The sequence below is a fragment of the Rana temporaria genome, chromosome 5 (assembly GCF_905171775.1).
Source record: "Rana temporaria chromosome 5, aRanTem1.1, whole genome shotgun sequence".
NCBI classification, from domain to species: Eukaryota; Metazoa; Chordata; class Amphibia; order Anura; family Ranidae; genus Rana; species Rana temporaria.
Window position 1 is genome coordinate 254,114,888 of NC_053493.1, and position 21,901 is coordinate 254,136,788.

General features: G+C 42.6%; 1 protein-coding gene across 6 annotated transcripts in view; it reads left to right on the forward strand.

Annotated features, from left to right (window-relative positions):
- PHACTR1 (phosphatase and actin regulator 1) overlaps positions 1-21,901 on the forward strand; it is a 411,120-nt gene that overhangs the window by 268,028 nt on the left and 121,191 nt on the right. For all 6 annotated transcript variants that reach the window (XM_040353735.1, XM_040353739.1, XM_040353736.1 and 3 more), the window contains one exon: positions 2,988-3,152. In XM_040353735.1, the coding sequence (XP_040209669.1) occupies positions 2,988-3,152 (165 nt within the window). The remainder of the gene's footprint in view (positions 1-2,987; positions 3,153-21,901) is intronic.

A 21,901-nucleotide genomic window follows, 5' to 3' on the forward strand; every position in this document is an offset into this window, starting at 1 on the left:
ACATTTCTCTGCTGTGCTTTTAAGCAACACATACAGATCATGTTTCACCTCCAGCCTAAAATTGGACAGTGACAGGATAAAAAGACTAAAGCCTCGTACACATGATCGGTCCATCCGATGAGAACGGGCCGATGGACCGTTTTCATCGGTTAACCGATGAAGCTTACTGATGGTCCGTCGCGCCTACACACCATCGGTTAAAAAAACGATCGTGTCAGAACGCAGTGACGTAAAACACAACGACGTGCTGAAAAAAACAAAGTTCAATGCTTCCAAGCATGCGTCGACTTGATTCTGAGCATGCATGGATTTTTAACCGATGGTTGTGCCTAATAACGATCGTTTTTTTCCCATCGGTTAAGAATCCATCGGTTAAATTTAAAGCAAGTTGGCTTTTTTTTAACCGATGGTTAAATAACCTATGGGGCCCACACACGATCGGTTTTGACCGATGAAAACGGTCCATCAGACCGTTGTCCTCTGGTTAACCTATCGTGTGTACGAGGCCTAAGGCTTCATGTACACACAGCCTAATATGACCGCTGGCCACAGGAAATGCAAAACGCTGCTAAATTGCACCACAATTTAACTGCAATTTTGCAGCCAGAGGTCAAAACGTTCCTATACTGAACGCGATTCTTCAGCATTCAGGAGAGGGAGGTTGAACCTCTCCTAACTGCAGCATCTTCTAAATGATCCTAAAAGCCTAGTGTACATGGATACATAGGCTTTTATGACATTGAGTTAAGGAACTTTGGCAGAAAAATGCCTAAAGCTCCTAGACTCAAGTTTAGGAGCTGTAGTGTACATGAAGCCTTAAGTTGGCCATAGATGAATTGAAATGTGGCCAGTTCAGCAGGAACCGGCTACATTTTGATCCATCTATGGCCATTCCTGTTCTTGAGAAGTTGATCTAATGATCGACTTCTCATGAACGTGCTTGTTGGAAAAATGTACTTCGATCAGCGCATGCAACCAATTAGCTGCAGCGCTGATTATTGTATTCTGGTGGAGGGAGAGTCCCCACTTAGAATACAATAGCGCAGCGTGAAGGTTTCCACACATTCAAGGTGAATGAGTTAATCAGTTTAGCTTTTTTCATTCAGTCCATTGGCTGAATGGAAAAAAATCTGAGCCCTGTATGACCAGCTTAATAAGCTCATCTCTACTTTACTCTGCTCTCTACTATCAACATCCTCCTTGTTAACATCACTGCAGAAACTGTTTGGCTCCTTGTGCTGCTTCTCCCTATCCCAATCTGAGCTCTGCTGTGCAATGATTTTCAAGAGATACTAAGTCAAATTCAGGTACCTACACAGCTTGCATTAAAAAAAAATATTCACATTATATTGACCCAACACATATGTGCAGCAGCAAAAGGATGGGCTTTAATGTCCACACACTCCACATACATACCTCCCAACATTTAAAAAGTCCGGGGGGATCTAAGTTGTTGAGCGGGGGGGTCGAGGTTATTGAGCAGGGGGGGGGCGAAGTGGATGCCTCTCACCTTTGCACAGAATGTCTCCTCCCTCAGCAGTCACCGACGCGCCGCAGTACTGCCCATTTAGCTACGTCCGCCTCCTCCAATAGTACGGCTTCCGTTCAGCTCCGCCCGCCTCCTCCTATAGTACAGCTGCCATTCAGCTCCGCCCACCTCCTCCTATAGGCTGCCATTCAGCTCCGCCCGCCTCCTCCTATAGTACAGCTGCCATTCAGCTCTGCCCGCCTCCTCCTATAGGCTGCCATTCAGCTCCACCCGCCTCCTCCAGCAGTACTGCCCATTCAGTTCCGCCCGCCTCCTCCTACAGTACTGAGCAGGGGGGGGGGGGGGGAGCTCGGATGCTCTCAGTGCGGGAAATGTAACCCTTTTGTGGGACTGCAGGAATATGCAGAATCCGTGCTTGTTGGGAGGTATGCACATATGTGTCACTGGGCAGCCAATGTTTCCTTGCTGAGAGCATACTCACTACACGTTGCCAGCCAGGGGTGGACTGACAACTCATGGGGCCCCCGGGCAATAGAAGATTATGGGGGCCCCGGGCTTATAGATGGCCACCACGCCAGGAGGCAGTGCAGAGACGGGGCAGCTAAAATCTCAGGCATTTCACATCAAAAGCATGTCGGTTTCGGACATATCAGGGACAGATGTAAAAAAAACACAGATTTTTACATACTGTCCCTGTTTTTTTTTTAGCCTGGCAACCCTGATGGGCCCCCTAGTGGCATGGGGCCCTCGGGCAGTGCCCGAGAGTCCCAATGGTCAGTCCGCCCCTGTTGCCAGCACAATGACTGAGCTAAGGAAAAATAATTATCCCAAATGCCACACATCTTACAACACTCTGGGTGAATGGTAAAAGCAGCCTCAGCCCAGACTCATTCAGGCCGCGCCTCCCTCCAATGCGTTTTGTCCTGCCCAAGGGGCTTAGTCTTGGAGGTCACCACCATGGCCTCCATGACTAAGCGCCATGGTCAGTGGTTGTTAGTGGATGAGCATTGATAGGAGCCTGGAGCGGCCCCCCTTGTCTTTGTATGGGTTTACAGAGATTAAGCTGTCAAACACAGCCCTCAGTCCCCACTAATAATCAGTAGCTGGCAGAACCAGCTCCCAATCATTTCACCACTGTGATAGTCAATCACAGTGGTCACATAATAACCAATCCTTCCCACCCTCGGGTGTACAGACCATATTAAAGAGATGCCAACGCTGGGCGGGAAGACGTTGATGAATACTAAGCTCCAGTAATATATGTATTTTATATACACTCGTAATTTCATTTTAAACCCCAACTCTTTATAATCGCAAAGTATATGGGGGCATAAACAACACCTACAATGTTCAGTATGTGACATCAGTCAGGAATTCAATAACGTAGATGACTTAATGTGTGTTAGTTGTTTCAGTATTGGCCATAAGCCATTCTTTCCAAACCTGTTATGTTTGTACATGGACAGATTTCCTTACTATTTTGTCTGGTATCTTTCAGCTGAGGAAGTGGAGAGACTGGCTGCAATGCGCTCTGAATCCTTAGTGCCCGGTACCCACACTCCGCCAATCAGGAGAAGAAGTAAATTTGCCACTTTAGGAAGAATTTTCAAGCCATGGAAATGGAGGAAGAAGAAAAGTGAGAAATTCAAGCAAACATCTGCAGGTAACATATTTCTTCATTAAACAATATAAAACATGAATACATTGTGAACAGTGCTGATTTGCATTTTTTTCTTAATCTTATGTTTTTTTTAGACATGGCTGGACACAGCCTAGTTTGTCAGTGATTCCAAATATGATTGGTTGCTAAGTTTTGAGATTCAGTTATATTTTTGAAAAATGATGCTCCTAGTGCTAGTTTAAAGCCTAAATCCAGACAAAATTGTTCATTTAGTTTTAACTAGAGTGGTGAAAAATAGAAATAGAGCACTTTTTGCGATATAGCACTGCGTTGTTTTAACTGACAGTTACGCGGTCGTGCGCCGTTGCACCCAAACAAAATTTAAGTCCTTTTTTCCCCACAAATAGAGCTTTCTTATGGTACTTTTTGATCACCTCTGCGTTTTTTATTTTTTGCGCAATAAACAAAAAAAGAGCATACATTTAGAATTTTTTTTTACTTTTTGCTATAATAAATATCCCCCAAAAAAATAAAAAAAAATGTTTTTTTTTTTTTCTCAGTTTAGGCCGATACATATTCTTCTACATTCTTTTGGTAAAAAAAATTGCAATAAGCGTATATTGATTGGTTTGCGCAAAAGCTACAGCGTCTACAAAATAGAGGACAGATTTATGGATTTTTTTTAATTAAGTTTTCTTTATTAGTAATGGCAGCGATCTGCAATTTTGATTGTGACTGCGACACATCGGACACTTTTGACACTATTTTGGGTCCATTGTCATTTAAAAAAGTGATCAGCGCTATAAAAATGCACTGATTACTGTGTAAATGACACTGGCAAGGAAGGTGTTAAACACTCAGGAGTGATGAAGGGGTTAAGTGTGTCCTAGGGAGTGATTCTAACGGTGGGGGGGTGGGCTACCACTGACATGACAGAGATCACTGCTCCCGATGACAGGGAGCAGTAGATCCTTGTCATGTCACTAGGCAGAACAGGGAAATGCCTTGTTTACATAGGCATCTCCCTGTTCTGCAGCTCCGTGTCACATTCGCGGGACACTGGCGGACATCGAGTCCTCGGGACCCATGATCACGGTCACGGAGTACGCGGCGGGCGCATGGGCGCCCCGCCAGCAGCGCACGCACGCAGCCACTAAGCTGCGATTTAAAAGGGACGTACCTGTAAGCCCATTTGTGCAGCCGTGCCGACGTAAATTGTCGTGCGCTGGTTGGCAAGCGGTTAAACATCTGTTTTGTTCTTGCCTATGTTCCCATTGGAGAGGTGTCCTAGGGAGTGATTCTAACTGGGGGGGGGCTCTCTGATGCACAAAAAAAGCTCTTGGCATCTTGCCATGCGTTCTAAAAGTTTCTTACCATTTGTGTCAGTCTGTATTTTTGTGTAATAAATACTCTTTTAACATTATTTTACTTTCTTTTTTGAGTCCACTGCCTGGTATTTACCTTAAAGGGTTGTAAAGGTTCGTTTTTTTTTTTCTAAATAGGTTCCTTTAAGCTAGTGCATTGTTGGTTCACTTACCTTTTCTTTCGATTTCCCTTCTAAATGTTTTTTTTCTTTGTCTGAATTTCTCACTTCCTGTTCCTCCTCAGTAAGCTGGTTTGGCTGACTAACCCCCAGCCAGAACGGCTCGGATGATGGGGGCAAGCTTACTGAGGAGAAACAGGAAGTGAGAAATTCAGACAAAGAAAAACACATTTTTGAAGGGAAATCGAAGGAAATGGTAAGTGAACCAACAATGCACTAGCTTAACCACTTAAGACCCGGACCATTATGCAGGTAAAGGACCAGGCCCCTTTTTGCGATTCGGCACTGCTTTGCTTTAACTGACAATTGCGCAGTTGTGCGACGTGGCTCCCAAACAAAATTGGCGTCCTTTTTTTCCCACAAATGGAGCTTTCTTTTTGTGGTATTTGATCACCTCTGCGGTTTTAATTTTTTGCGCTATAAACAAAAATAGAGCGACAATTTAAAAAAAAAATGCAATATTTTTTGCTATAATAAATATCCCTCAAAAATATATCAAAAAAGTATTTTTTCCTCAGTTTAGGCCGATACGTGTTCTACATATTTTTGGTAAAAAAAAAACGCTGGACGTGTGACATCACTGATCGTCGTTCCCTATGACAGGGAACTGACGATCAGTGACAAGCCACAGAGAAGAACGGGAAAGGTTTGTTTACACTCACCTCTCTCCGTTCTTCAGCTCCTGTGACCGATCGGGTCCGCAGGTCCCACGGGCACGGTCACGGAGCACCGGACCAGGTCGCGAGCATGCCGCCGGCTGTGTGCGCTCGCGACCCACGGCTGGGCTCTTAAAGGCGACGTATATCGGCATGAAGGGGTCCTTAAGTGATTAAAAGAACCTATTTAGAAAATAAAAAACGAACCTTTAAAAACCCCTTCAAAGCAGAACTAAACTCTGTCAGTCAACATGAGCTATTTTTAATTGTTATGGTGCTAACCTTTTATAAATAGGAAGGCATATTATATTTACTTGTTTTTTTTTTTTTTTTACATTTCTTCAGTTGCTTTCTGGTTTCTTGCCTAGACCAAAATGATGTCATACATCCCAGGAGTCTTCATGGGCATTTTTATCTTTCATGTAGAGGAGGGCATAGCTCGCAACTGTCCCTGATTCCAAGGGACTGTCCCTGATTTGGCACAATCCCTTATTCCTTCTTCTTCCTCATTTGTTCCTCATTTTGGTTCGATCTATATAGTTATATTAAAAATTCACTTTTTTTTTTTTTAAGAATTTTATTCGAATTTTTTCAAAGATTACAAGTTTATAACAGACACTTCCAATGTGGCAAGTATTTCAAAATGTATAGTCATATACAGTTAGGAGAACAGAAAAGTTATGGAAAGTAATCAATAATATCAGAATAATTGAGTATTGTTATACCCGAAAATGAACATATGACACACTGGGCCAGATTCATCAAGGGGATACGACGGCGGATCTCCTGATCTGCCGTCGTATCTCTGAGATCCGACGGTCGGATCTATGCGACTGATTCATAAGAATCAGTTCCGCATAGATCTCCCTTAGATCCGACTGTTGTAAGTGACTTACACCAGTCGGATCTTAGGCTGCAATCTACCGCCGGCCGCTAGGTGTCGTCGCAGTTTTTTACGCGTCGGATATGCAAATGAGGAGAACCGCCGATTCAAGACCGAACGCCCGCCCGTCGCTTTTTTTTTACGTCGTTTGCGTTCGGCTTTTTCCGGCAGATAGTTACCCCTGCTATATGAGGGGTAGCTAATGTTAAGTATGGCCGTCGTTCCCGCGCCGAGATTCAAATTTTTACGTCGTTTGCGTAAGTCGATCGGGAATACGGATGGCCGGAATTTACTTAGCCGCCGAAAACATTGACGTCCTAGCGACGTCATTTGGAGCATGCGCACTGGCAAATTTCGCCGGCGAGGTATGCGCAGTTAAATCGGCGCGGGAACGCGCCTGATTTAAATTGTACACTCCCCCTAGCCGCGGAATTTGAATTCCGCCGGGGGAGTTACGATCCGACGGTGCAATTTTCGAGGTAAGTGCTTGGTGAATCATGCACTTGCCTCGCAAAATTGGACCGGCAGATCGTAAATCAGATAGATTACGCGGATCTAAAGATCCGCTAATCTATCTGAATCTGGCCCACTGTGTCTATCAAACATATATATAGATGTCATGTTATGTCTATCTTGTGCAATTGATGTTAAATTTGTATTTCCGTAACTGAGCTTGTATTTGGATGTTATAAAATTCACTTCTTATCTTTCAAAAAGTGTTTGCCAGCACGAAACCTTTCATTCAATTTCTAAATGGCTGCCTTTGTAAGTTTCAAAATCTAGTATAAAGGAATTGTAGTGGTAAAAAAAAGCACTTGTGCTGGTTTAACTATTTATTTTTATTTTTTATAACTTTAAGGGGGCGTGACAATGGGCATGTCCTATGCCTACATACTTTTGCTTTAAAGGGGTCCCTCGTTCCCATCTCAAAAAGTTGAAGGTAATGAAAAGGGGCTAAGCACACTCTCCTGCATGCATGCCTGAGCTAAGAGCAGATGGATCCAGGAAGTAAATGGTACATGAATCATCTGCCCTTACTCAAGATGGCCATAGCTAGAAATGCTAGGAGGTGTTTTTTAAAGTGAATATCTAGAAAAAATAATAGCATAGAGACATGGGTGGATGGGTGAGTTTGCTTTGAATATTAAAAATAAATTAAATAGGGTTTTCAGCTTGTGTTACTATGTGAAATATTTAAAGGAACGCTAAAGGTTCGTTTTTTATTAGATCAATTGAATGCTGTAAGCTAGAGCATTTAAATATCACTTACCTCGTTTTTCCTTTTGACCTCCAAAATACAGTAATCCAGGTTTGAAAATGACATTTCCTGTCTCTCCTCTTCTTGCTTTCCACCATCATCTGAGCCGTTTTGCATGGTGGAAAGCAGAATGTGCTCACCCCCTCCCTATGACTACAGCCCTGCGTGAAGATGCTCTCTTATCCCTCACAGGCATGGAGGCTAAGCCTAATGGGAACTGTAGCCTGGGATTTATAAAGCCCTGCCACAAAGCACAGTCAATACAGCTTGGTTACATTATTTCCCCAGTCTGTGACTGGACAGAGAGCAACAGACTAAAGTGGTCTTCCCTCTTTCAGTCGCTGTGTTCCTCATCTGCACATGTGCATGAAGCAGAACTTGATTGGCTCAGAGTACCAACTCTCCCAATCTGGGGTCTGCTTTTTGCTGTGTACAAATCAATGAAAGGTGCCTCTGCTGTCCACATGTAATCACTCAACTGAGCAGTTACATGCGAATACCGACCCTGGACAAAGCCAGTGTACATCCAGGGTAGGTGTTTTTGGTTGCACACAAACTGAACGTAGGTAATCTGCCAGTTTGTATGTGGCCATAGCCATAGGTGTGCACAGCCTATTGCATTAGGGTGTGCACCCCAAACCTTCAACACATATGCGTTTGAAATATTTACCAGCCTCTTCCCCACTCTCCATTCTGAAACAATGGGGGGAAAGGGGGAGCAAGGGAGCACATGGGGGACCCAGGCAACAGAAGGAAATGGAACAGGGAAAGGAGGGGTGCCATATTTTAGTACTGATCCCCTATATTTTCTTCCTGTGGCAGCTGAATGTTGACAAAAGAGATAGGAGGAGAAGCCTACTTTCAGCTGCTGCAGGAGGAAAATACAGATCAGTTCTACTAAATTCCACTCCCACCACCTCTCCTGTCCAGGTTATGAGGGTCGGCAAGGAAGGATTGTGGTTTACCTATCACCTGCCCACCATTGACAGGTTGCTAAACCCAGGATTAGGGTGTGCCCAGGCACACCTGGCACACCCCTTGCGCACACCTATGGCCATAGCATAGACTGTAGACTGTTGCTGCACCCAGGGGCAGCATTTAGCCACCTCTGAATGCAGCAAAGTGTCCACATGACTGCAGAAAAGCTGATTGTCTGGGTTTACAATGATCGCTCGCGGGCAAATAAAAGATAGAAGAGCTGTCCGGAATACTAGAATATCACAAGAGATCCAATGTGTTTTAAAGGAACAGTTATGCTTTAAACACAAAAACAGCTTGTGTCCTAGCTGAAGATAATGAACCTTGATACGTTATCTATCACTGCCTCAAGTTATGATGCTTGAAACTATGTTTAACTCTAGTTGCAAAATGTATTTGATCAGTATAAGAAAACTGAGAGCATTTTATATGAATAGCTTGTGATTTTTGGCAGAGGTAAGTCATCTGCCTACCCAACTGGCATATCATATAAACCGGATAAGCCAATATTAAAAGCAGCATCCTAAAAAATATTTTTTCGAATACATTTTAGAGTGAGAAAATCATGCAATGAATAATACATGATATGTCTCTGTGGAGATCATATCACAGATACCTAGTGGCTCTCTTTGCTTACTTTTGATTTGCAATAATCTTTTCAGATCATTTCCAACAGTTTCAATATCTTATTCTTTTTTAATTTTCTTGGATTTTAATATAATACTGAAATGTTAATTGCATACAAGAAAATAAATTGCTGTCCCAGAAAATTAACATCGGCTTGGACGTCTGGTTTAAGCATTTTCTTTAGCAGAGATAATTAACGAGAAAGAGTATGTCAAAAGCAAGGGGTATTCGACAGAATTGTGATAGGTACTTGGATTGAGAGCAACTGATCGGGCTAGATTCACATAGATCAGCGGATCTTTAGATCCGCGTGATCTATGTGATTTAAAATACGCTGCCGCAAGTTTGAGAGGCAAGTGGGTAATTCACATACCACTTACCTCCAAACTTGCGGCGGCGGATCGTAAATCCCCCGGCGGAATTCAAATTAGGGGGAGTGTACTATTTAAATCAGGCGCGTCCCTGCGCCGATTTAAATGAGCATGCGCAGTCCGTGAATTTTCCCGGGGTGCATTGCTCCCACTGACGTCGCTAGGACGTCAGTGGTTTTGACGCTTACGTAAACGACGTCCATCCGTATTCTAGAACGACTTACACAAACGACGTAAAAAAATTCAAAATCGACGCGGGAACAACGGCTATACTTAACATTGGCTGCGCCTCATAGAAGCAGAGGTAAGTGTACGACGGGAAAGCCGCTACGTAAACGTCGTAACAACACTGCGTCGGGTCCTCGTACGTTCGTGAATTGGCGTATCTCGCTGATTTACATATTTCTCATCGTAAATCAGCGGGAACACCCCCGCGCCATTTTTAAATTGCAGATAAGATCCGACGGTGTAACACAGTTACACCTGTCGGATCTTAGTCATATCTATGCGTAACTGATTCTATGGGACAGATTCACAAAGAGATACGACGGTGTATCTACAGATACACCATCGTATCTCTGACTTACACTGGTCCTATCTATGCGCCTGATTCATAGAATCAGATACGCATAGATAGGGCTAAGATCTGACAGTGTTACACTGTGTTACACTGTCGGATCTTTTTTTCAATTTAAAAATGGCACCGGGGGCGTTCCCGCTGATTTACGATAAATAATATGTAAATCAGCGAGATACGCAAATTCACGAACGTACGCGGACCCGACGCAGTCTTCTTACGACGTTTCCGTAGCGGCGTACCCGTCGTATACTTACCCCTGCTTTTATCAGGCGCAGCCAATGTTAAGTATAGCCGGCGTTCCCGCGTCGAATTTGAATTTTCTAAAGTCGTCTGCGTACGCCGATTCACAAACACGCGCGTCGCAAGTTACACTCACGTCGAAACCACTGACGTCCTAGTGACGTCAGTGGGAGCAATGCACGCCGGGAAATTTCCCGGACGGCGCATGCGCATTTAAATCGGCGCGGGAACGCGCCTGATTTAAATAGTACACTCCCCCTAGCCGCGGAATTTGAATTCAGCCGGGGGATTTAGGATCCGCCGTCGCAAGTTTGGAGGTAAGTGGTTTGTGAATTAGCCACTTGCCTCTTAAACTTGCGGGAGCGGATCTTAAATCACGTAGATCGAGCGGATCTATAGATCCGCTGATCTACGTGAATCTGGCCCTATGAATCAGGCGCATAGATACGACCAGTGTAAGTCAGAGATACGACGGAGTATCTGTAGATACACTGTCGTATCTCTTTGTGAATCTGGCCCACTATGTCTATATTATATTGCAGTAGTCTAGTTCTGTTGTGAAAAGTGACCGAAGGTCCAACAATTCTGCTGCCATTTTTGTAATTCATTATATGACAACAAAAGAACTTTACTGCTTATTGATAAAAAAAAAAAAAAAAGTTATTTACACTTTGGCTAAATAATAGCCACATACAGTAGTTGATACCCATAGTAGTATTCAGAATGTATTTAGAACAGTGGTGTAGTGGGTAGCACTGCCTAGCAGTAAAAGGGGTTGCTGGTTCGAATCCCGACCACGACACTACCTGCCTGGAGTTTGCATGTTCCCCCTGTGCCTGCGTGGGTTTCCTCCAGGTACTCCGGTTTCCTCCCACACTCCAAAGACATGCTGGTAGGTTAATTTGCTTCTGCCTAAATTGGCCCTAGTATATGAATGTGAGTTAGGCCCCTTGCACACTGGGGCGTTTTTCATGTGGTACAGCGCTAAAAATAGCGCTGCTATACCGCATGAAAAATCATGCCCTGTAGTGTTCAATGTGAAAGCCCGAAGGCTTTCACATTGAAGCGGTGCGCTAGCAGGAGCGCACCAAAAGTCCTGCTAGCCGCATCTTTACCGCGGTATAGGAGCGGTGTGTTAACCGCTCCTATACCGCGCCTTCTCATTGAAATCAATAGGAAAGCGCGGTAATACCGCTGTAATACCGCCCGCAGCGCCTTTTTCGGCCGCTAGCATGGCTATACCGTCACCGCGGCTGCACGCCTCAGTGTGAAAGCAGCCTTAGGGACCTTAGATTGTAAGCTCCTTGAGGGTAGGGACTGATGTCAATGTATATGTAAACGCTGTGTAAATTGACGGCGCTATATAAGTACCTTAATAAAAATAATAATTTAGTTGCACTTACCAGTGACCCTACTTCTCAGAGTTCCTTTGCCCAGTACAGCTTCATCTTTGTGTATCATCTGAGGCTGTTCACCTCACTGGGTATATGAGAGGATTTACAACCACTTTAAGTTGAGGACACCTGTTATCATGGGAGCTTTCTAATAGGGTATTTCTCCTCACTTTGATGAGGTATCTTTTCACTTTTTGTTGTGTCTCAAAAGCCCCATACACATGGCACAAATATCGGCTGGTTCAACAGAAATCGGCCAACATTTAACCCATGTTTGGCAGACTGTCTGAAATGCTGCTTTTGCATTACCAATTACCTGTATGGGAAAAGAAGCAGTTCTGATGCAAACAAAGGACAATCCACATGCCCATCCACAGGCCCATAAGGTTCTAAACGGTTTGGTAGTACCAGAGATTGCAATTTCCCTAAAATTCCTTTTGATCAGTACAGCCATGCATTATAGTTATAAGACTGAAGGAATATGCAGGAGGCAATGGCAGGAGTTGTATTACAGAATTCCAGAATTTGGTGCTGGTGAGGTCATCTTACATGACCTATCTGTCTGCATTAGAGCCTGTTAATGGCAGAGTAGCTTTGAAAGTGGTGTCTATAAAAACAGCAGAGAGCTTCCCAATTATAGGTAGGGAGATATCTGCCCATTATTGAACAAATGGTCTAGATACAATATTGTTTGTGTAGCAATTGTTTATGCTGTTATTTTCTTTACTTGCTATTTTTTTCCACAAAACTGGAGTTGCCCTTTAACCACATCCTGCCCAGCCTATAGCAGAAAGACAGCCGGGCCAGAGATCAGTTATCCCGTTTTGGCGTCATATGACGTCCAGCAGGATAAGCCACTCGCACGCACCCACGAGCTACACACCGCATCTCTGTTCTTGGTAAAGAGCCTATGATGTCATAGGCTCTTTACCATGTCATCAGCTGTGTTCAATCACAGCTCATCACATCGTAAACAGGAAGTACCGTTTATCGGCTTTTCCTCTATTTGCGCTGACAAGGCATGAGTAGAGGAGAGTCGATCAGCGGCTCTCCTGACAGGGAGATCTGCACTGAAAATCAGCACATTGATTATTAGTGAAGACCCAACAAGGATGCCCACAAGTGTCAACCCGTGCCTACCAGGTATGCCAACCCGTGCCCACCAGGGATGGCAATCAGTGCCAAGTTCAGGGATGCCAATCATTGCCCACCAGGGATGGCATTCAGTGCCCGTCAGTAATGCCTGTCAGTGCCTCTTCATCAGTCCCGCATATCAGTATTCTTCATTGCCCATCAGTGCCACCTATCAGTGCCCATCAGTGCCTATCAGTGCCACCTATTAGTGCCCATCAGTGCATCCTATCACTGCCCATCACTGCCACCTATTAGTGCCCATGAGTGCCGTCTATCAGTGCCCACCAGTGCTGCATATCATTGCCGCCTATTAGTGTCCATCAGTGCTGCATATCAGTGCATATCAGTGCCGCCTATCAGTGTTGCATATTAGTGTGTCATCAGCAGCACCCCTAGGTTGTCACTTCCTTTTATCTAGTTATAAGGGCTACCCACTCATAAAGCCCCACCCCCCACTTTTTAACTTCATCATTTATATTTCCCATGAGTGATTAAGCGCTGATAGCCTAGTGCCAATCCTGGAGTTGGGGAAATAATAACATTTTACTATAGTGTACGCCAATGCAAGGACCTTGTTTGCACAGGTGTGTTGCAGCACCTGCACGGACACAGCCACTGCTCCCAATTTGACAACTGGCGAGTGCAGGAGCATGGCCCCAAATGCAGACAGTGTGTGTTCAGGGTCACCCACCCTCATGTCTATCAAATTAGAAGCAGCAGCTGTGTGCATGCAACCGCTGCATCCCAATTGACATGAATGGGACCGCCTGCATGGAACACCTGTGTATCAACCATGTAGGCAAACACGTCCAGCGCACTGGCATATTGTATAGTACACCTGTGTAAACAAGGCCTTTGTTGTCCAAAGATACCACATGAGTGAGGAACGATAGTACTTAGCCCAGTGGAAGCTACAAGTCACAATTTGGAGCTTACAGAGGGCTAACCTTCTGATGGAATTATGAGGGAGCAAAGGGTAAGGTAAGTACATGCAGATTGTGGGGCTGGCATTAAAGCATACCTGTTGCTTTTCTCTGCTTGGGAAAAGCACAGGTTCACTTTAATATATGCAATATACCCCTCTGCTACTGCCTAGTTTGAATTTTGTTATTTTTAGATATGTTTGTTGTCATCATTCGTTCTCTACCAGAAAATTCTTGCTTTTGCTGAGAATACTGGCAACAAAATCTAGACATCTGCTAAGTAACACATCTTTTCATTTTAACAGTATTTATTAAAGAATCCAAATATCTGTTTTTATTGCATTATGTAATATTTCACAGGCTGTGCTCATTGTGTTTTAACTGTAATAACCATGACCTGTGAATTTCCTGGTAGACATTGCTTTCTTGAGGTTAATGCGTGTATGTATGCATGGTGTATTATGTAAAACAGAAATCAAGTTATTTTAATTGAAACTGTTAGGACTTGTTCACACATGCCTGCACGCTAAATCCATCCGTTTTAGCGTGCGGGCCGGTGTCCATTCTGTGTCAGTGTTGGGGAGTGGTGCCTTGCCCTGTCTTGCAACAATGCAAGGCCCTGTTAACCCTTTTTTTTAAGCTTTATTGAAATGTCAAAGTGACAGTTCATTCTCTTCTATTTACCGCAACTGTGATGGGATCCTTCATTCTGTAAACGTCTTGCATTATTTTCAATAGGTGCAAGGTGCTCTACAAAGACCTCATTACTGCAATGTTTTTGGCTTTCCATACACTTTAAAGGGGAGTTCCACCCACAATTTCACTTTTTAAATATAAATACCCCTGTAATACACAAGCTTAATGTATTCTAGTAAAGTTAGTCTGTAAACTAGGGTCCGTTTTGTTAGGTTGTTATAGCATTTAGATAGTTTATGATCTAGAAATAGACTGTGGCCATCTTAAGTGTGGGCATCATGAAGCCAGACTGTATGACTTCCTGGATTTCAGCTTTGCATATCTCGCACATGCTCAGTGCACAAGCAATGTAAGGTTTTAGTCAGGTTTGCAAGGATTACTGGGAAACATGATGCCTATCCCAGAAACCCTTGCAAATAGCCTAGGCAAATAAGGACAAGGAAGTAATGAAGGACTACAAAATCAAGGTATTTACAAGCAACAAATTAAATAAAAATTGTCCATTCTGAACACTATGAGATTAGAGCATGCAGCACAGACAAACATAAAAAAAATGGGTGGAACTCCACTTTAAAGTGGAAGTAAACCCTCCAATCATTTTCAGCCAAGGAAGCTGCCATCTTGGCCTCTGTTTGATCTTCAACTGCCATTATGCTGCACATGTGATCAGTTATGATACCAGCCATTGGATGGTTTGACAGTTTGGTTGAGAGCACAACCAATGTGACAGTAAGGCCCCGTACACACGACCAAACATGTATGCTGAAACTGGTCTGCGGACCAGTTTCAGCATACATGTTCGGTCGTGTGTAGGCGCGAGCGGGCCGAATTCCAGCAAACATTTGCCCGCCGGGCCTTTTCCCAGCAGACAAATATTCCTGTACGTGTTTTAAAACCGTCCGCTGGAATCCTGCCCGCTCGGACATGTACGGTCGTCAGTACAGACCTACCGTACATGTCCGAGCGCCCGCCGTCCCTCGCATGCGTCGAATGACTTTGACGCATGCGTGGAAGCCTTTAAATGGCAGGCCCGCCCACGTCGCCGCGTCATCGCCGCGGCGACGACGCGGACACGCCCCGCGTATTGTTTACGCTCGAACTTCTGTACGATGCTTAGTACAGCCATCGAACAGAAGCCCTCTGGCAGACATGTACGGTGAAAACGGTCCGACGGACCGGTTTCATCGTACATGTTTGCTCGTTAGTACCCGGCCTTAAATTACCGGCATGTGCCGGAAACGTAACTGTTTTTTGAAACTGTTAAATCAATGGGTTTACTTCCGCTTTAAAGAAATCTGAATATTTATGAAAAAAAAAAAACATATTTGAAAGTACAGTATTTTACCAAGTAAAACCTTGTGTGACATTTTAGTAATTGAGTTTAATATATGTAAAAGTATGTTGCAAAACAAAATAGCGATCCAGCTGTCAAAGAACTCTTATCACCATATCTTCATTGCCCTCTATGCTTTTATGCACATTCACTGAGGCACAACAAATAACCATAATTTACTAGAAGGCAGCACATAAAATCAATCATCCCTGCTACATAAATGGAACAGTACACATACTGAAGGCTAAAAGTTCAGTGGGTAGTATCTATATAGAAATATAGCAAAACACCACAATTTCTGAAGGTTTCTGCAGAGGTCTGTTCAGTCGTAGGAAAAAAAGATCTTGAATCTTTTTATATTCCTTGTTATCCTCCAGTTCGGGGAAACAGAAAAGAAAAAAACTTTTTCTACCGTGTATCTTCGTGCAATACAACACTCCGCTTTGTTGTTCTCCCGCTCAAACATACTTGAGTGAAATAAAAAGGGTCTGTTGTAGAATGTGCTTCAGACAACATTATTCTCTGCACATTCGCAAGTGTGTTGCTTTCTAAATTCACATCTGAAAGATGTTGCGAAAAAATTTATCTTTCTTTTACAGCTACAGTAATGTACAAAAGAAAAATATCTCTGCATTATTGCTAGATACATGTAGTGCCATTTCTATGGTAATTGCATACTTCAGTCTGGAACATGAAATGCATCATGTACACCTCCTGATCTATTGGTGTATGGCCTAAAGGCCTGCACAAAAAAAAAAAAAAAGTTACTTCATAAGGAGCTACAAATATCATTCATGAATATGAATATCCTGTCTCTGCACCGAAAATTCGATATTTGAAAAGTTATTGTCAAATATTATTATATGGGATTTATATACTACCAACTGCTTGTGCAGCACTTTGCAAAATACAGTTGCAATACAATTTAATACAAAAAAGTAAGGAGGCCTTGTTCTTGAGAGCTTACAATCTAAAACGGAAGCGAAAGTGATAGAAAAGGTAACTGTGAGGAATGAGCTGATGGAGTAAAATATCAGTTATTAGGTGGAGGTCTTGGGAGAAGTCAGGAAGATGGTCTGAGTAATATTTTGAGATGAGTTTTGTGATGTAACTCAGGAACGAGATGTAGAAGACTTTGTATGTTGTTGTTAGAATTTTAGATTTTTTTTGTTGGTTGAGCAAAAATCAATGTAGAGATTGGCAGCAATTGGTAAGGTAGATGATGGTAAAAAAAATACTGCCCTTATTCAGTGGAAATCAAGCAGGCAACTATAAGTGTTATACTACACAAGATACATAAGGAAAGAAAAAAAGCTGCGCTAGTAGTATCAAATATATATATATAAATGTGACCTATATAAAAATATAACAAAAACACGTGAATAATGAAATAATAATCAGACACTCTCAATGTGTGAAAGAGAGTGATAATAAAGACACATAAGTGTATAGTGAACCATTAAAGTCCAAATAAGTGAAATTGAATTGGTGAATGAATTCCCATATAGTCCAAAAAGGTATTCAAAATTTCAATCTCCAAGTGATAAAAAGAATTCACAGCATCCAGATAACACACTGCCTCTTACCAGCTAAAAATGATCTCTTATCACAGGAGATCAAAATCGCATGAATGCTGGTTAACTTCCACATGGATATCCACCAGGAAAAAGCATCAATAAGTTGCAGCCTCATTCAGTATATGTTGCGAGTTGCACCATGAAAAGAGAAGGAGCTTGCATAGTGTAAAATCCAAGATAAGGTTTATTCAAAAGATAAAAATGCGCACTTACAATTACTCCAATGCTATGTGCATAAAAATGCATCCCGTGACCACATCTATTTTTGAGACGAAACATTGGGCAAGCGACGTTCTGACGTCACAGCTGTACCCGGAAGATACGGGCAGGCGGGTCGAGGAGCCGGCCGGCTCGATCATTTTTATGCACATAGCATTGGATTAATTGTAAGTGCGCATTTTTATCTTTTAAATAAACCTTATCTTGGATTTTACACTATGCAAGCTCCTTCTCTTTTCATGGTGCAACTCGCAACATATACTGAATGAGGCTGCAACTTATTGATGCTTTTTCCTGGTGGATATCCATGCGGAAGTTAACCAGCATAAATGCGATTTTGATCTCCTGTGATAAGAGATCATTTTTAGCTGGTAAGAGGCAGTGTGTTATCAAGGTGGAGGTGCTTCTCTGTCTTCACTTTTCTGGATGCTGTGAATTATTTTTATCACTTGGAGATTGAAATTTTGAATACCTTTTTGGACTATATGGGAATTCGTTCACCAATTAAATGTTACTTATTTGGACTTTAACGGTTCACTATACACTTATATGTCTTTATTATCTCTCTCTTTCACACATTGAGAGTGTCTGATTATTATTTCATTATTCACATGTTTTTTGTTATATTTTTATATAGGTAAGGTAGATTAGTCTGCAAGCAGCCTTCATGACTGAAGGTGGATAGCCATTGTAGAGGTAGACCAGGGAGGTGGGAGTTGCAAAAGTCAAGGCAAGAGATAACTAGGAAATGAATTAGGCCAGCCTTTGTTCAGGGATTAAATAGTACTAGCTAGGTGTGCTGTTTGAGCAAGCCCTGGGTGACCACTGAGCCATATATCAAGCACCAGCACAGTCACATGTGGAAACTTCATACTTCTGTGTAAGCTATGATTTGAACAACTTGTCACTTATACAGGGTGGATTCTTCTGCTCTTGTCAGCCACAGAAAATGATGAGGGAGTGAAAGAAAAGGAAGTGTGCGCTGCTGGGGAGGAAGGAATGGCAGTAAGGAGATACCCACCAGTGATACATGTTTTTTTGTTTTGTTTTGTTTTTTACTAAACCAGCATATATGGGAAAGGAGGATTGTACAAAAAAACAAGATTGGTTAAAGCCACAATTGCTTTCTTTACCACTACTTTTCCTTTATATTGGCTTTTGGAATTTACAAATGCAGCAATTTAGAAATCAGATGAAATCAGATGGGAAACACTTTTTGATAGACAAAAAGTGTGTTTTATATACATCTAATAGATCAGACCAAAATGAGGGACAAATGAGGAGGAAAAAGGGAAAGAGGGGCACTTCTCCGAATCAGGGACAGTCCCTCGAAATCAGGGACAGTGTGGAGCTATGGTTTTGTGCGGCAAAATGTTCATAATTTCTTTCAGCCAGTAATCTGATTCCCAAACCCTTTTTAAACAAGTCAGAGCCTGCAGCTCTTGTGAGCTGATAAATGGAGTTATCATCCCACTGATAAGGTCTTTCCTGAGCTACCTATATACCCTGTAATTCTTTTTAAACAAGTCTGCAGTCATTAAGCTAACAGCACAGTGTATGGAAGGCCTACTCGCCTATGTTGATGACACTACCATTACTTAACTTTTTTGACTCTTTTTAGCGCAAACTATATACAGTAGTTAAAAGACATGCCCATGCTACTCCCTAATTACAGGAGCCACAAAGAAAACTCTATTCAAAAACATTATTGGTTAAACCCACAAGTTCATTTTTTTCAGACAATTCTTTTCCTTTATACTGGTCTTACAAAATAACAAATTTAATAAGTATTTGGTAGATAAATAGTATTTTTTCAAGGATTCTTTTAAATTAGATCAGGGAAGAAAGCGGGATTTGGCTCTAAAAGTGTAGCAGACCCCACAGAGTTTCAATTTAAAGAATTATTTGTGACCAATGCACTTGTGTTGTTTTTCTTGTTTTTTTGTGCATATCATGTATGGTAACATTTTATTTCCACCCCCAGGTCCACCCACACTCAGTCTCTCCACAGTGATGGTCCCCCCGCACTCAGCCCCTCCACGATGACGGTCCCCCGCACTCATCCCTCCTCGGTGATGGTCCCCTCGCCCCACTCAGCCTCTCCACGGTGATGGTCCCCCCGCACTCAAGCCCCTCCATGATGACGGTCCCCTCCCCCACTCAGCCTCTCCATGGTGATGGTCCCCCCACACTCAAACCCTTCCACAGTGATGGTCCCCCTGCACTCACCCCTCCACGATAATGCTCCCCCCCCCCCCCAAACGTAGCCTTTCCATGGCTTCCTCAGCTTCTCCTCATGGCCAACCCAATCCACCTGCTGTCCTGATTGGCTGAGAGGAGAAGCCAGAAGACAATAGTGAATGTTAATTTGCTATTGTCACAAGTGGTTGGGTTCAGGGCGCAGTGCTCTGCACCCCCGAGCCCAAGCCAAGTAGAGCCTCAGGAATTAGTCGATAAAACTATAAATCAATGATAATGATTAATGATCATTATTGAATCACATAATTTATCTTTTACTGTATAGTGTTCTGCAGAAGGTAGATCCTTTTTCTATTCCTTTCCATCATTCTATGACTACATTATTGAAGCTTTATTTGAATAGTACTAAGCAGTATTCTAATGAACTTTTTATTGGGTGAAAGCAATAACAAATAATGTAACTTATGTTTTTTTTTTTTTAAATAAGCAACTATCTTTAGTTACTGGGACAGGCAACAAAAGGAGCAGTGGATGTAAAATATAGTCACGCAACAAAGGCTAGTTTATTTAGCTTCCAGTCTGCTATACCTGCTGCTGCCCTGTTTGAGTATATTCTGGATTTGCTAGATACACAAACTGAAAAACCAGGGCCTTAGATGGAATTTTAAATATACATTTAGTTCATTTGTGTCTGTTTTTTGTGTATTGCAACATTCTGTATTTAGATAACAGCAATGAAATAAATCGCAGAAGCAATATTTTTGTATACTGCACAATTTAAAGGGAATGTGATGCTGGATAAATACAGTATTTTTCTGCACTATCCTTCTAAAAATGCTAATTGTCTGTCTGTAAATGAAGTCATTGACCTAAAATCACATGCTTGGGGTGGGGGGCAATGATGTAATAATATTAAAGCCAGACAGAAATAATATGTTAGCAAGATACCATTTTTGTAGACTGTGCAGTTACACAAGGGCCCTGTGAGATTTAGGGGCCCATTTATATTAGATGTTGGTGAGAGGGGTGCTGGGACTCCATCCATTTTTGTATAGATTTTGATATGTCTGGCTGTTTATCAGTTTACAGTTAATAAGTATTTCTACTGGACCAGTAGTTAAATGTGGGGCTCAAAATCTGGTCTTACACAGGAGTAGCTATGGAAAAAGTTAAAAACCCTGCTGGTTTATTTTTCGCTGTCTGTGTCCTGTTGCAGAGATTTACCTTCACTTCCTGTCCCAGAGATGTGTTGGGATGTTAGAGGAAATGTCAGCAAGAAGATTTTTATTCTTATGCCGCGTACACACGACCGTTTTTTCCAATGGGAAAACTGCTATGAGAGCTTTTCTTTGGGAATCCCGGCCGTGTGTATGCGTTTTTTTCCGACGGGAAAACTGCCGGACAAAAAAAGAGAGCAGGATCTCTTTTTTCCTGTCAGGAAAAAATCCTGGCGGGAAAATCGTACGTCTGTCTGCTTTTCCGAGGGGAAAAAACGCAAATGCTCGGAAACAATTCGATGCATGCTCAGAAGCATTAAACTTTATTTTCTTGGCTCGTCATAGACTTTTACATCACCGTGTTCTTGGCAGTCAAAAGTTCACCGGACTTTTGTCTGAGCGTGTGTATGCAAGGCAGGCTGAGAGGAATTTTTTCAGGAAAACCGGAAAAAACGATCGTGTGTACAGGGCATTAGACTACTCTGAGAATCTGTCCCCTATTTTTGTTCTGGAAATAGCCATAAAATGTGTAATTTACTACGGTTTTCTGTCCTGTGACAATGCTTGCCTGGGCTAATGTAGTGGGTGCATCAACAAAGTAAGTCAGAGAGAGCAATTCAATCCTTATGGGGTTCAAAATAAAAAATAGATAAAATCTTAAAGCTTTACATACACTTTAACATTTTCAAAAGAAGGTCAGCAATAACAGTCCAAACACAGATATTTTTTTTTATTCATCAAATTCGGACCCCTTTTCAAATGACTTGAACTATAAAATTCAGGACTTTTTCCAGTACACTGCAATGCAATACGTACCGTAAGTGGGGATGGGTCCTAATATGTATATCTGTGTGTATGACTGTGTGTCCCAATGCGTGTCACGATCCTACGGGGTAAAATGACTGCACCAGCCAAGCAGACTCTGGCTGGAAAAAGCGCCCAGAGGCGATTCAGTTCGCATGA